General features: G+C 33.5%; 2 protein-coding genes across 2 annotated transcripts; one reads left to right on the forward strand and one right to left on the reverse strand.

Annotated features, from left to right (window-relative positions):
- Positions 1 to 5,085: 5,085 nt before the first annotated feature.
- Positions 5,086 to 10,416, reverse strand: LOC111891182 (cysteine desulfurase 1, chloroplastic). Its single transcript, XM_023887259.3, has 10 exons — positions 10,128 to 10,416; positions 8,380 to 8,516; positions 8,084 to 8,243; positions 7,553 to 7,739; positions 7,210 to 7,355; positions 7,064 to 7,136; positions 6,420 to 6,483; positions 6,231 to 6,330; positions 5,848 to 6,006; positions 5,086 to 5,377 (listed from the first exon to the last, which is right to left on the reverse strand). Exons 1-10 carry the CDS (start codon positions 10,344 to 10,346, stop codon positions 5,207 to 5,209), a joined length of 1,416 nt encoding a protein of 471 aa, XP_023743027.1. The 5' UTR covers positions 10,347 to 10,416; the 3' UTR covers positions 5,086 to 5,206.
- A 4,773-nt stretch (positions 10,417 to 15,189) lies between these two features.
- On the forward strand, positions 15,190 to 16,005 carry LOC111891185 (uncharacterized). The gene has a single exon (XM_023887262.1). It carries the CDS (start codon positions 15,190 to 15,192, stop codon positions 16,003 to 16,005), a length of 816 nt encoding a protein of 271 aa, XP_023743030.1.
- The last annotated feature ends 781 nt before the right edge of the window (positions 16,006 to 16,786 follow it).

Below are 16,786 nucleotides of genomic sequence, written 5' to 3' on the forward strand. Positions count from 1 at the left end.
TCATAATTTTTATTAAGATTTTTAATGGCCTCAAACCAATGTGAAAATGTTCATTTTCACTGACTGGTCCGAAATCATTCCCGAAATGATAGGCAGTTTTGTAAAAATCGCCAAAAATTGTAGAAAAATCGTATGAACGCGTGAGAGTAGTCATTTTAAAGGTATAAACCTGAAATTTTTGCATGTAAAACAGTTTTGAAAAATATTACCATCAAGGTGGTCAAAACAGTCCGTAACTAGACCAAAACTTTTCTGTTAAAAGCTGATTTTTGAGTTTAAGTTATAGATTTTTGAACACAAAACTTGTTTTTGTTATTTTGAGTGTATAAATCTCAGATCTGCAAGTTTACATGACAACATATACCTTTCTCATAGTTTTTATGAAGATCTAAGTGATAAACTTCATATTTTTAACATATTTTTAGATTTATGAAGTAAACAACACATAATCACCAGATAAATCATGAAAAACACACATAGTCATGCATATACACATAGATCTACACAAAACAACTTGTATTCTCCCCCAAAACTTAGTAAAAACTGAAAATAAGGGGTATGAACTCACCTTGGGTTGTTGTTTTCAGTCTTTGATGGAGGTCGAGAAGGTTCTCGGCCCTATAGGTGTTCTTGAGAGGTGATCTTCGAATTCTAAGGAGTTTTGAGAGTATGGTCATGAAAACATGAGTTCATGAGGATGGATCTACCATAAAATGAGATAAATCACTTTGATTTTGCATGATCTTACCATAAGAATGAAGTTGGAAGTAATCGTGGATGAAAAGATCTCTTATGCACACCTTACACCCATACGATCTTAGGAATGTTTTGGAGGATTTTCTCTTTGAAGACTTAGATGGAAATGAGAGGCTTTGGAGATGAGTTTGAAGTAAAAATGGAAGTGGTGGTGGTTCTTGGCCTTAGTCAAGAACATGAAGAAGAGAGGGGAGGAGAGAGTAGTGTGATGGGATGGTTGTATGGATATTTGTGGGATAATTTGCATGGATATCCTCCATGCAAATATGAAGTGTCATGCTTAGAATTTATTCAACATTTCCTTTTTTTTGTTTTAATTGGGCCGAGAATGGGCTAGGAGAAAAAGGAAGTGAGACGGTTTGGGTCATTCCTTGACTTAGTTCGAAACCATGAGGCCCAAAAAAATATTTTTCGGCCCATTGGGCCTTTAGGGAGGTTCACGGCCGAATGAAACCCATGGGAGAGGTTTACGGCCCATTAGGACTAATGAAATCATTTATGGCCCAACATGGCCCATTATAGATAAAATGAACTATTCTAGGCCCAAAGTAGTCAAATTGAATGTTTATTGGTCCATTAGGCCCAATAAAAGCATCCTAGTCCATATTAACTTGAACCGGGATTTCTAGGGTTTTCAATCCATATGAGATGTATTGTATTAGGTTTTGAACTTAGATCAAGAGTTTGGATTCAAATGGATGGTTTTGATTAAGTATAGAGTATGATTTTCATTTAGAGTGCATGCCTTACAATCGATGATGTTTACATGAGAATAGAATTTCCTAGCTAAAAATACTAGTTGTGACATCTTGGTACACTAAACCCTTGTTTTGGTGTATAGATGGGCATGGTTAGATCTCGAAGAGGACTAGGAAACAGTAATGGAAACCAGCAGCCTGAGCCTCGTGCACTCGAGCGTGCACCAGCGGGAATGCCTGCACCTGAACCTATGACGATAGTAGGAGTTCAAGAATTAATGCAAGCCATGTTAGACCAACAAATGGAAGAGACTAGACGACTCCTACGGGAGAATATGGATGAATCTATTGCACCAGTTGTGCAACCTAATCTGAATGAAGAATTGTCTGAGGAAGGAAACTACAGCAAGGCTGTTAATCAAGTTGAACCACGTGCGGTTAGAAGAAACCAACCCGATCGAAGAAATGACTGACATGGATGAAAGTACAAGTATTTCTTGGCATCCAAGCTGCCAAGGCTTTCTGGAAGCCCAACATCAGTTGAATTCATGGACTGGATCTCCAAGATGGAGATTGTATTATGAGAGTTGTGACTGCAACAATAGACAGAGGATTGTCCATGTAGTCCGACAGCAAAAGGCTATAGTATTAAGTTGGTGGAAGTTATTGGCTGATACCATGCCTAAAGGAGAAGCCAATAAGATATCATGGGAAGATTTCCCTGTGCAGTTGAAAAGAGAGTACTGCTTTGAGCAGGATCTTCTGGAGATCAACAATGAGTTCCAGCGCCTAAACAAGGGCGAGATGAGCGTCAATGAGTATGCTGCAAGTTTTATATAGAATATGAAGCTAGTTCCTTACTTGGTTTCTACTAAACTCTCCAAGATTAACAAGTTTTGCTAGTGGACTACTAGCGGATTTTGGTCCAACGGTGAAGTTGGCAACCACTTTGAAAGTTGTCATCTGGATAGCTAAGAATGTTGAAACCCAAATAAGAGAGAAGGGTATGGAGAGAGCCGAGTCAGGAGAAAAGAGGATGTTTGAAGGTTCATCAAGGTCCAATAAGAAAAACAGATTTTCGATGGTTAGCCCCAATGACAAGAATTTTGGGGAAATCAAGGAAGCGAAATGGTGTGATAAGTGCAAGAAGAAGCACTTGGGAAGATGTAGTGAGGAAGTGACATGTTACAAATATGGGAGGACTGGTCACTACTCCAATGAAGGCACATTCACAAGAGAGTGTGTTATGACTGTTGAGAGGATGAACATATTCAAAAGGATTGCCCGAAGTAGAAGGAGGCTACAAAGACAAGTGTATCGCCAAAGCCAAAGGCGAGAGCATTCCAGGTGACTCTGGAAGTAGCAAAGAAAGAAGCATATGTCACTTCAGGTATCTTTCTAGTGAATGAATTGTATGCCAATATTTTATTTGATTCTAGAGCAAACAATCACTTATCTCTCATAAATTTTGTAAAAGACTAACATTGCTTGTAAATAGACTATATAATTCCTTAATAGTCGAGGTTTATAGTGGAAAGTTTGCACTTGTTAGCGAATGCATGCAGCACATCGTCATTGATTTGAATGGGAATAAGTTTCACGCAGAACTATTACCCATTGAGTTAAACATATTCAACATAGTATTAGAAATGGATTGGCTTAGTGCGAAGATCTTCTCAGATTGCCCCCTGATAGACAAGTAGAGTTTCGGATAGACTTATTGCTGAAAACAACACCAATAGAAAAAGCACCATAAAGATTATAACCAACTGAGATGAAAAAGATTATGATGTAGCTTCAGGAGTTGTTGGATAAATACCAATGTTAATCTTGGCCCAATCCAGTTCAAGCCCAACACAGACACTCTTGAAAAACCCTGGTTCGGAAGGTATACAGGAGAAAGAATCAAAAGAATACCATTTTATTAGCTAGGAGAAGAGGAGGCGGTTATGATTGAAGAGAGAGAATGTTGTAGGAATAATATTTAATTAAGCAAATATTTATCTTTTCATGTTCATTTTTGCATTTGAAATTTAGTTTTCTCAAAATATTTAAGCTTGGACAAGAAGCATTCCATCTTTGGGATTGTTTCTCTGAAATCATTTGAGTCTTTATGATCTTTTGAATAGGTCTGGCAATCGTGTCGTGTTCGGGTTGGCGTGTCACGGGTTGACGGGTCAAAATATGTCAACCCAAACACGACCCATTTAAATATACAGGTCACAGGTGGGCGGGTCACGGGTTGGCGGTTTTAGAACATAAACCCATATATGACCCACCAACCCATTTATTTATACGGGTTTACAGGTTGGCAGGTTCGCGGGTTAGATTTGGGTTCGTGGGTCCGAATTTTAGACATTTAAGTCGTAAACATCCAAATGAAAATTAAAAACATTCATAGAAACATGTTACAGACTTAGCTTTATAGGTCACGACTTATGACCTTAGATCATCCACCACGAGTCAAAATATCAAAATAGTCAAATGGTCTATGAATCAATGGTATATATTATATAATACTTATTAAATATTAATACTTGATACATAAATACATTTAAAAATAAAATAATTTTTTAATTAAGAATATAAACGGGTTGGCGGGTCAACCCGTTTATTTTTGAGAAACTCATATATGACCCGTTTAATAAACGGGTTGGCGGGTTAGCGGGTTGAAAAACTCAACCTAAACTCATTTATTTCGTGTCGTGTCGCGTGTCGTGTCGAAAATTGTCAGCCCTACTTTTGAATAAAAGTTTCCTTGTTTCCTTGAGTTTTGAGGTTATTATCTTTTGTTTTTGAGGTTATCTTTATCACAACATTTACAATTTGGGTTGTTTCCTTACACTTAATATGTATATCTTATTGGTCAGCAAATATATATATATATATATATATATATATATATATATATATATATATATATATATATATATATATATATATATATATATATATATATTCAGGTTTATTTGAAACCATGCTAATTTTGTAAGACCAAATCTAAAAATAATTTTAAAATGCAAAATAAAAGGAAAAATCTAAAAGTTATTTTTTTAGTTATTATTTTTAGAACTTTAATTATCTAAAAAAACTAAAAAAAAAATGACAGTTTTTTTTTAAAAATACGTGAAATATTCTAATAGAATATTACACTATAAGTATTTTAATGTGATTTTTAGAATGTTAAAATATTATAATAGACTTCTTAAATATATAAAATATTTTATTATTCTACTAGAATATGTAAAAAAATATTTTTTTAGGTATTTTTTTTTTTGGAAAATATAAATTCCGAAAATAATTTTGAAAAAGAAAATTTAAAAAATTTCAATTATTTTTTTATTTTATCTACCAAATGAATGGCTAGGATTACGTCTCACGGTCTCACAAAATTAGATCGTCTCACATAAACCTAACCTTATATATATATATATATATATATATATATATATATATATATATATATATATATATATATATATATATATATATATATATATATATATATATATATGTGAATTCTAGTGTTTGTATTTCAATATTCGTTTTTTTATTGTACTACCTAAATAACAACGATCATATATACATTCAGTTATTTTCTTTTTATATTGTAGTTTCTAAATAACAAGGATTATAAATTAAATTTTGGGTATCTAGTATAGTCCAATAGATTACCAAAATATAACCACAAATTTATAGATTTCAATATTAATATAAACCAAGGATAAAAGCGTATGTAAGAAATTTAAAATCTAGTTGAAGGAGCTGAAGAAAGCAATTGTGTCAACAAGTGCCCCAACAAAGTCATCAACATCTTGTTTTGTATTATAGAAATAAAGGCTGGCTCGTGCGCTTGCATTTATCCCCAAGAACCGATGAAGTGGCTGAGCACAGTGGTGCCCCGATCTAATAGCTACTCCATGCTGAAAATTAAATTCATCACTTTTTTACTTATTGTACTTTTTACACCGCTTTTATCACAACAGGACAAAAGAGGTTGCATTGTATTTGTCAATGTCACAAATTTGCAACTTGTTGTCCCATCAAAAAAGGTGAAACAAGTTGAGATAGAAACTCGTTCTCGATCTTCAATATGTGCAAAAGACATAAATGTCCTTGTTATCCTGAGCATCAAAAATAGCCCTAGAAGTTTTTCATGTCACGTCCAGTGACAATACTAGGGCTATGATTCGATTAAGGATAATGATGGAATTTACAACAAAAAATTATAATTATTGCCCCATTGACATGGGTCATAGTCCAATGCACGTCAAATATACTACAAGTACAATATGTTTTGTCAAATTATTATTTTTTTTTTTTCTTTTCATGTTATTGGATATTTTGAGGATAAAATAAAATGGAAAATAAAATGAAGATTTTGGTTGAATACCTGTTGATCAAGAAAAGTGGCAATATCAGTGGGATGAAGTCCCTCAACATTGAAGGAACAAAGAGCCGCACGTTCAACAGTTTGTGAAGGTGCTGGTCCATAGATACGAACACCAGGAACCGTATGAAGGTTTTCATAAAGGTAATTACCCAATTCTACCTGATAATCAATTTTCTTTTATTATAATCTTATTATTTGGGTTCTAATGTGCTTTTATAAATGAAGATTCATTTATTATAATTAAACAATGTATAGCTTAAGTAGGGTTAAAGTTAAAACTTGACATTGAACTCATAACATTTATAACATTAAAAAAAAGGTCATATGAAAACTCATTGATGAAGAAATTTAAGAAATAATGGAATAGGAAAAATGAATGACACCTCGTAATCATGAATCTTTTGCATGCCAATTTCAGAAAGATAATCAATTGCTGCCCCTAAACCGATAGCTTCCCCAATTGCAGGTGTCCCAGCCTCAAATCTAGTAATAATAATTAAAAAAAAAATACATATCAATTCAGAAGTTAAATTTATTTAATTTTAATTCAAAATCAACGTTAATTAATTAACCTGGATGGAGGGTCAGCATAAGTAGAATGATCCAAGAAAACTTCAGAAATCATTTCACCACCACCTGCAAAGATATTTAATAAAAAGGAAAGCACTTGTACTTTTCCCATTTTCCAGAATTGGCCCCTTAACTATTTTCTTTACTTTTCTTGACCAATTTAAGAAAACCCATTTTTCCTTTTAATATCACAACAAAATACACAACTACTTTATATCATTTTAGCCACCTATCTACTTTTTTTTATATCAGGTCAAAAATACAAAAAACAAAACTTACTTTCACTATTCTATTCTTAACCATCTTCTTTAGTGATTAAACCACTTTTTATTGTATATTACATCATTTTCCTGTTCCCAGTTTTGAAATCAAGGAAAAATACAAAAAAACACAACATACTTTTACCATTTTATCGAATTCAACCATTGACCTATTGTTTTCTTTATCGATTGATTCACTTAACTTTTATTATAACAATAAAAAAAATTAATAACTTAGTGGCTGAATCAATAAATAATGAAAGTACGTTCTGTTTTTCTTTATTTTTCCTTTCCTCATAACAAGAAAAAATGTTATGTTTTTTCGCCCAAATTTATATATACATAAAAACCAAATATGAAGACTCTATAATGTCCTAAAAGCTTACCTAAGAATGGAGGCATGGATGCCAAAAGCTCACTTTTCCCATACAAGAAACCAACGCCTGTAGGCCCACACATCTGAAGCATGTTTATCTCTTAACTTCATAAACTACCAACAAAAATTGAGTTATATCTATTAAAAGAAACTAACCTTATGAGAAGAAGCAACAAGAAAATCAACACCAAGATTTTGGACATCAACCACCATATGTGGTACACTTTGACAAGCATCTACCAATATTCTTGCTCCAACATCATGTGCCCATTGGGCAATATCTTTAATAGGGAGAACAGAAGCTACACACAACATAATGTTATTATAGATATTAAAGTCACTCCTTTTGTTATGTGAAAAACTAGTGTATGTATACAACTTGCTATAAACATGAATCTTGAAGATATTAAAGTTGCTCTTGTACAATTTAAAATCTTGCTCTTGTACAATTTAAAATCTTTTTGTTGTGTGAAAATACAGTTGTAGGGATAATGCATACCAAGCATGTTTGAAACATGATGAACAACTACTAATTTTGTCTTCTTTGAAAGCAATTCTTGTAGCATCTTGACATCTGGCACTTCATCTTCTGTTAAACTGACAAATTTTAATACTGCACCTGTCCTCTCAGATAAAAGTTGCCAAGGAACAATGGCACTATGATGTTCAGCAATTGTGAGAACAATCTGCAAGTATTTATTAATGCAAGAGTTTAGCATAGGGGATATATGCAAGAAATAATACCATGCTTCCAATTAATTACGTGTGTATTAATTATTATAGTATCCTATTTTCATTTCTTTCTATTACCAGTTTACCACATTCTACTTTCATTTTTCTTTTTTTTTTTCTTATAATTGCAATGGTGTAATTGAAAGAATGAAAGTAGGGTGTTATAATAAACAATTCAATGAAAGTAGATTGATATTTTTAGCATTTAATCCTTAGCAGAGTACAGGTTCAGTATCATAACATTATTTTGTCCACAAGAAAGTATACTAACATTTAATACCAAAATCTATAACCACACCTCATCTTTTGGTTTCAAATTAGAAATGCCCCATGAATAAGCTACAAGGTTAATAGCTTCAGTAGCATTTCTAGTGAACACAATCTCACTCGACTCTGATGCGTTTATAAATGCTGCCACCTTTTTCCTTGCCATTTCATACTCATCTGTTGCCCTTGCACTACAATTCAAATAAAATAGTAGCATCCTTAAAGAAGCGAATAAGTGTGTGTGTGTGTGTGTGTGTGTGTGTGTTTAAAGATGATTATCTAAGAAATCATGAATTGGTGATTGGCATATAAATAAAATAAATTTACCTCAAGAAATGAATTCCACGATGAACATTAGAGTTGTATGATCTGTAATAGTTGTTTACAGCATCTATTACAGCAGAAGGCTTCTGTGAGGTGGCAGCATTGTCCAAGTAAACCAGTTTTGATCCATTGTTTACTTTCTGTAAGATAACATAACACAAAAGGATTTCTTAAAATCTATTGATTATCCATAATAACTTCAACAACATTATTGATTAAGCAACAAATTAGAATTCCCTCTTTGTAGTTTGTAGAACTCCCAATTCCCAAAGTACAAGGTATGTTATATTGGTATGGGCCTTAATCTCAAATTAATTTGATAAATAAACCTCGAATGTAAAATTTGCAATAATAAACTTGTACCCCAAACATAAACTTGAACTCAAAATTTTAGGATCCAAAGTAAAGCACAGCAATGTTTTACTTTTACTCTCTCAGATCCACAGGTTATGAAAGACTTGAACTTTCAAATTCAAATTTACCAGAACTGATATGAAAATACGAATGTAACATTTTTTAAGGTACCTTGTCAACATAGAATAAGGAAATATTTCAGTCAATAAGTTGCTCCTAGTTTTTAGCTAGTACTCCAGTTTTTGAGTTAGGAAGATATTTTCCTGTAGCCTATTTAAGAGGCCTTTCTCCTTCAATGAATGTATCAGTAGTAGAATTAATCTGTTCTTTTCTTTCTTATTATACCTTGTGTTTAGCTTCTTTTCTCCAACAAAAGTGGTATGGCTCACTCCATTGAATGTAAACACTCTTTCGTTTTGTGAAAAGTGAAAACATGGAAGCAAGTTGAAGGTCTCTCAACGTGTCACAACCACATATACCTATCTTCAAAAGAGAATCATACGATGAGGAATGAGGACACTTTTTCAAGTCTCAAGATGTTTGTGATTTTGTGGAAACTGGTGTTGGAGACTATGATGATGATGATCATGCAAGGATCTGTTATGGTATCATTCATGAGGCTCGTATCAACATCAACAGAGGTGTAGCTAAAGAAGAAGAAGAAAAAGCATTTTGGATTAAGGGGGAGATCAACATTCAGGAAGAGGAGGTTTTAGAGGCAGAAGTAAATTAATTCTGTCGAATAAATAAGGACATAAACCAAAAATGGAGGAGGCAAAGCAAAGCAAAGTAGGCTGAAGAAGATAGTTACTGGTTCATGACTTACACTGACATTGAAAGAAAGCTTAAAAGAAATGGGTGACAGGTCCAAGTTGGAAAGGCTTGATGAATCAAAAAATTTGATAAGCAATTGCACTGCACATTCAAAGGAATGGTACAGCCATGAGAGTTGCACAACTGAAGAACAAATTGCAAACCTGATGACCAAAAGGATTGTGTCTGCAGTTAGTTAGGAGGAGTTTGCAAGTTTGAATGAAGACTCGTTTAAACATGTCTTGAGGTTACCTAGTCAACATAGAATAAGGAGAAATATTCCAGTCAATAAGTTGTTCCTGGTTTTTAGTTACTACTCCAGTTTTTGAGTGACTCCTGTAGCCTGTTTAAGAGGCATTTCGCCTTCAATTAATGTATCAGTAGAATGAATCAATCTGTTCTATCTTATTTTACCTTGTGTTTAGTTTCTTTTCCCCCAACAAACCAACATTTAATTTAACAAATGTATTTCTTTTTACGAATTCAAATCAAAGATGATGTTGCTTGCAAATTTACCACAAAACAAGTTGTCGATTTTTTCCAGAATGATATAGAAGCCACAAGGCTGAAGGGGAATTACGTACCTGGTGGAGAATTTCAAAATCGGGTCGTGTCGAGTGTCCGAGAGAAACGGGTGCGGCAGCTGGAACCGAAAGAGAAGCTGTTGAAGAAGAAGAAGATGATGATGATGATTTGGGGAAACCGAAACGGAAGTTTAGGGAGGTCCGATTGGAGAGATGGTTAGGAGAGATGAGTTGAGAAAAAGAAGGAAGCTTTAGAACCACCCCTTCCATGGTCCTCATCGTTATCCCTGCCTCTGCCTCTACCTCTGGAAGCTTAGCGAGCCGGCAATTTCCATCTGCAAGTGCAACCTGACTACACTAGACACAATCCTTTATGTTTTAGAGTAGATTACATGTTTGGTCCTACAACTTTGGTGTTTATAACATTTTTGGTCTACCTATCTAGATTCTAATCGTAAGATATTTACTCCCCTGTCTTTTGTTAAAACTGAACCGGTCATGTGATATACAATGAGAGTTTCAGTATTTTCAACATCAAATCGGATCTTATTCTAATTCCTTCTTATACACAAAATAATGTTGATGACCAGGACCGGCCCTAGAAAAAACATAGGCTAAACGAGGCAATAGAATTTGGTAGTTAAGGTTTAGCTTGATCTATGAGTCTACCACTACTATTAAGTGCTTATTTGGTTGTTGGACCCAAAAAAGATTGTCAAAACTAGAATTTGGGATTCCATTCAATAGATAGAATTCAATTTCGACAGAGTCTTTTAAGTTCTGTGTTAATGAATTTCACTAGGAGTGGGTAGAAGGAATTCACTTATGTTATTCATTTTATGTATTTACTTATTCATTTATTGGAAAACCAAAATGCCCGCAATTATATTGTAATTCCTTTGTCTCAAGACACAAGGGTACAAGGCAAAGGGAAAATTGCTCGAGTGCAAAGAGATTGACCGGTAATTGTGGAAGTTGAGAAAAAAAAATCGTGCAATTCCAAAAGTGCATTAATCAGGAGCCGGTAAAAGGTTTATTTTTTTTATTAATAAGTCAAAATTTATTAGCTTATTGTGTTCTTTTTGCAGGATAAAGATGCCCAATGTATGTATGGATTGATTTTGTATACATTGGATCGACTTTATAGAGCTATGAAGAGCCTTAGATCGACTTTATAGAGCTGTGGAGAGGCATGCAAAGGCAAATAACGGCGAGTGGCAGGGGTTAGTTTTTAATAACAATTTGTTGTTTGACTAATGATAATTTTATTGGAATGGAAAAAACATTTAAGTAGAGTTTCATATGATGGAATTAGGAAACATTGTAAATGAATAGTTCTAATCGAATGAAAAAAAGTTATTTGTCTTATGTGATAGATCATTTTTTTTAAAACATTCCATTTAGGGACTCTAAGTCTTTTTATTCTAACTAAATTACATTATTTTTTTCTCAATATAAATAAAACATATATTTCATTATTTGTTTTGAATGGACTATTATTATGTTTGGTTTTTTAATTTTGTAAATAAAAATCATTAACTATAATTAAGTAGTGTATTATGCCGAGACTTTGGTTTCTATAGACCAACAAATCATAATCCTGGAATGTGACTTGGAAATTTGGCAATGAATTTTGGGGCTTGATAGTTTTTTAAGGTATATTTATAGAATATGCAAAAATGAGTGGAATTATGGGTGATTCCTTAAAGATAATGAGGAGTATTTGAATCTTGAAGAGTTAAATGGATAAATAAATGAATATATTGATCTAGATATAATTGACGATTTTGCTTTGAGTTATTCTTTGTGGCTTTGATGAGTAATGATATATTTGATTTAATAATGGAGGTACAACTACGATTTTTCTCGTAGATTAATTCTAGTTTGCTCGGGGACAAGCAAAGTCTAATTATGGGGTATTTTGATATGGCTAAAATTATATATACTTTGGGCTACATCATGTACTGTATGTTATATTTTTATGATGAGTTTTGGCTAAAGATACCTATTTTGCTTAAAATACATAAATGTGCAGTTATTTCATGAAGATGTTGAAAAGGAGCGGAAATGAGCTCAAATTAGGGATAAATTTTTAAGAATGAGTTTGTTAAGATAAGAAGCTATAAATCATAAAGCACGATGTGTCAATTATGTATTTGCATCGTGTTAACCTGTCAAATGAAGAGCCCTCGAAAGAATCATAGGCTGTCTCACAACTTTCCTATTTACAAGTGATACCTTGTTAGGTTTTCACTACTTCTATAAATAGGTCTTTTCGATTTGACCTAAGAAAATCGATCATCATTAGATTTAATATTCAGAAAGGGTCAGAAGAGTGGAAATTTGAAGACTAAAGCAAAGGATTTATAAGTTGTAATCATTAGGTGATCATTCAGTTTGCTTAATTATTTTTGCATACTTTTTTTTTAATTTCTTTGTATTTAGTTTTTATGATTCTGGACTAAACGTCTTTGTGTTTCGCTTAGATGTAAATGAACTTTAATATCATGTGTTGATTTTATGATTTGGATTAAGAATAGTTTAATTTATTCTTTCTATCCTATATTTATTGATCACTTTTAACTTTTGAAGTATTTATTCTTCAACTTTTACCTTAAATATTTTTATTTGTTTTATATATTACTTGATGATATTTATAACAATGAAAAAACAATCCATTCATATATTTTGCATCAAGTATTATATATCAAAATAAAAAATATTTAAGGTTAATTCAAAAGTCAAAAGTCGACAATAAATATGAGACGAGTGTAGTATTATGTTTGTTTTATAAAAAGATCCATATTTGTTTAGTTTGTTTCTCATAACTTATTACTTAGTTTACATGATCTAGATGACCAATCTGATTGTTCAACAACATATGACAGTTATTACTAGAGAAGAACCAATTCCTACGGTTATGATATTGAGAAGAAAGCTTTAATGTGTATGTTGCATTTAGTGACCATTTGGTGCATATAATTAATTATCATGACCATTAATTACCAGATTAAATCCTATATAATATAAACTAAATAACTTAATTACAAATTACTAGTTAAAATGATCATTTTCATTAAAGTCATTAATCTGATAGGGTTAGCGATTGGACCAAGACAGAGACTGTTTTAAAGGGTTCCCAGTGTGGCACCGGCGACCTCTAATTTTTCTGGCTGTAATGAAAAAAATTTCGATTTTTTGATTTTTTTTTTTTTACTTATTTTTCAAGTATCGACAACACCTATTCATCCCGGCAACACTTACTGCGTCCGTCCCGTAGACCAAGAGATCTAACTAATTGAAGAATCAATGAACTGTAATCAAATATTAATTGCACTTTGTATGAATCAACTATGATGGGTGGGTAAATCAAATCTAAGTGAAAGTACTTTTTAATCTTGTTTTCTATATTTGATGTTTATATTGACTGCTTGCGGTTTAAAATCAAAATCCTCTTTTAATTGGTTTTTCAATAATTAAGTTTCCCCAAGAGTTCGACAATTTGTTCTTGCCTTAACTATACTACGATACGATGAGATACCCTTGTTTGCTTTTGTAATAGTCTATAGTTTCAGTAATAATATTTATAAATTTAAAACTGATATAAATTACACATCACTAGTAATGTTTGGTTTCCACGTAGAGGTGGTGTTGTGGTGGTGAGAGTGTGTTTGGGTAGGGGAGAGACAAACAAAATCAAGTAGGATGAAGGTGGATGACATGAGGCAATTTTCTATTTTATACATTAAATAAATAAATTAAATGTAAAACGTTATAAAATGAATAACTGAAAAAAGTGAATTAGTCATTTCAGTTATGATTCAATTTTGACAGGAAAACCTACAACAAAAACCTCTAAAATGACTAAAAACTTTGAAATTGTCTAAAAAATAGAAATAACAATGTACATCTATATTTGCAATTTTCTCAAAAATAAAAATAACAATGTACATCTATTTATATGTGGTAATACATGTCAAAGACACTCGATCGGGAACTATTTTTCTCCGTGAGGTCGTAGCAAGTCCTTTAAGAAGTTATCATTTTAATAATGTTTGCAACATTTCAAATTAAAACAAGACAAAACTGCAAATTGGTCATTACAGTTTCACAAAAATTGTATATAGGGTTCAAAAAGTTTTCGACTTGTATGGAATTTTTCATGGTTTTGGTCTTAAGATTAATAAATTTTCATGGTTTTGGTCCTTAGGCCGGTATGGTGAGCGGGGAAGGCCGCGGGAAACGTCCCGCATGGAGAAACACCGCACCGGGGGCACGGGAAAGGAAACGCGGGAATGAGGTGGGGGTGGGAGTCCCGCACTCTCTCTTTTCGCTTGATTGGGTGTTTAATTTTTTTTTTCTTTTTTTGATTCCAAACGGCTATATAGCCGTTATATACAAATTTTTTTTTCTTTCCCTTTTCTTAAACTATAAATACTATAACATCCTATCTTTTTTTTAACCCATAACCTATATTTCTCTCTAAAAAATATTATTCAAAATGTCATCATCCGATTCGACGGCTGTAGAGGAGGCTAAGTTTATCGGTTCCGTCATGGCGAAAACGGTTGCATACTATCAAAACTGACTAGGCGAAACATCACGTGCACGATCTAAACCAAGAAAGTCGCGGTTGCGTAGAAATCACAAAGTCGAACACGATCGCCTTATAGAAGATTATTTTGCAGATGACACCATCTACGCTGTAAAGTTTCGACGTCGGTTCCGGATGAGGAATGAACTATTCTTACGTATTGTTGGCGATTTGGAAGGTCGCTTTCCATATTTCCAATGGAAAATGGATGCAAGGCGGATAAAAGGTTTCTCTCTCATTCAAAAATGCACGTCTGCAATTCGTCAGCTAGCATACGGCATGGACGCAGACAAATGGGACGAGTATTTTAGGATGTCAGAGCGTACCGTGCGGGATTGTATGTACAAGTTTTGCAAAGCGATCTGTTTGGTTTATGGGCTACGATATTTGCGCAAACCAACTATCAACGATATCCACCAATTGTACACGGCACATGAAGGCAAGCATGGATTACCTGGAATGCTAGGTAGTATCGATTGCATGCATTGGAGTTGGTCATTATGCCCCAACGCATGGCGTGGTTAGTACATGAGAGGCGACCACAAAGAGCCGACGATCATTCTAGAGGCTATCGCATCACATGATATTTGGATATGGCATGCATTTTTTGGTTCGGCTGGTGCAAACAATGACATCAATATGCTAGACCAGTCGCCGGTATTCAACGATATCTACCTTGGAAAGTCGCACGGTGTACCTTATCAAGCAAATGGGGTTGCATATAAGCGTGGATACTATCTTACTGATAGTATATATCCTGCATTGTCTGTTTTTGTGAAATCGTTTACATGTCCTAATGACCCGAAAAGGAAAAAGTTTAAAGAGGCGCAAGAGTCGGCTAGGAAGGATGTGGAGCGAACATTTGGTGTACTTAAGAGATGTTGGCAAGTACTAACGGTCGGGGCAAGGTCATATGAGGTGAAAAGGTTACAGCACGTAATGTATGCATGTATCATATTGCATAATATGATTCTTGAAGACGAAGGAAGAGCGATATGTCGGTACAACGAAAATGAAGTTTTGCCAAATGATGAAGGAGTAGTCGTTGGTACACAAGAGTATAGGGTGAATAGAAGAGAAGTACATAATCGCAACATTCATCACGCCCTTCGTGTTGATTTGGTGGAGCACATTTATAAGGCTCATATTCAGCCCCCGTTAGAGTTTTCTCACGATGATTTGTTTGACGAATCAGACGAGGATTCTGATATGTTCGTTGAGAGTGAAGATTCCGACGACGAGAGTGACGCTGGGGAGAATATGAAGACAATCAAGGCGATGACGAGGACGATGAGGGCGATAACGAAGACGATAATTCCGAGTGACGTATTTTGGTTTAAATAAAATTAGGATATTAATTATGTTTTCTATGTTGTGGGTTGTTTGATATTTTTTTTGCGTTTTTATTTTTATTTTTCTACTTATTTAAATATTAGGTTTAATGTAATTTTTATTTTAATTAAGGAATTGCTTTTTATTTTTAATTAAATTTTATGTTTAGTATTAATTTAAAAATTATAAATCATAAAAAAAGAATTAATTTTATTTAATAAAAAAAATGAGAGAAGGGTTTTCCATCCATTCCTTAGGTTTTAGGTGAGGGAAAGAAAAGTGAGGGAAATGGGGGTATGGCCCACAGGAAACTTCCCTCTCATACCCTCCGGTCTTAGAAAACCTGAAAAGACGGGTTTTCTCTTTTAATTTTTTTTTCTTTTTTTAATATCATTTTTAATTATTTTATAATTAAAAAATAAAGAAAATCTCTCTCTCTCTCTCTCTCTCTCTCTCTCTCTCTCTCTCTCTCTCTCTCTCTCTCTCTCTCTCTCTCTCTCTCTCTCTCTCTCGTAATCCCACCAGGAACACCGACCATTTCATCTTCTCCGGTGAACTCCCCCACCTCTAGTTGTTTGTTTGTCCCAAAAAATCAAGAACATACCCATAAAACTTCATATTGTTTCTAATATTTTATGAAGATCTTAAGAAAATCAATACCATCTACAATTACAACTTCATACAGAAAATCAATACCATCTACAATTACAACCTCATACAGAAAATCAATACCATCTACAATCACAACCTAATTTTATGGTTTTGGTGGTTCTACAACTAAATCGTCAATGGT

The sequence above is a fragment of the Lactuca sativa genome, chromosome 1 (assembly GCF_002870075.4).
Source record: "Lactuca sativa cultivar Salinas chromosome 1, Lsat_Salinas_v11, whole genome shotgun sequence".
Classification (NCBI taxonomy): Eukaryota; Viridiplantae; Streptophyta; class Magnoliopsida; order Asterales; family Asteraceae; genus Lactuca; species Lactuca sativa.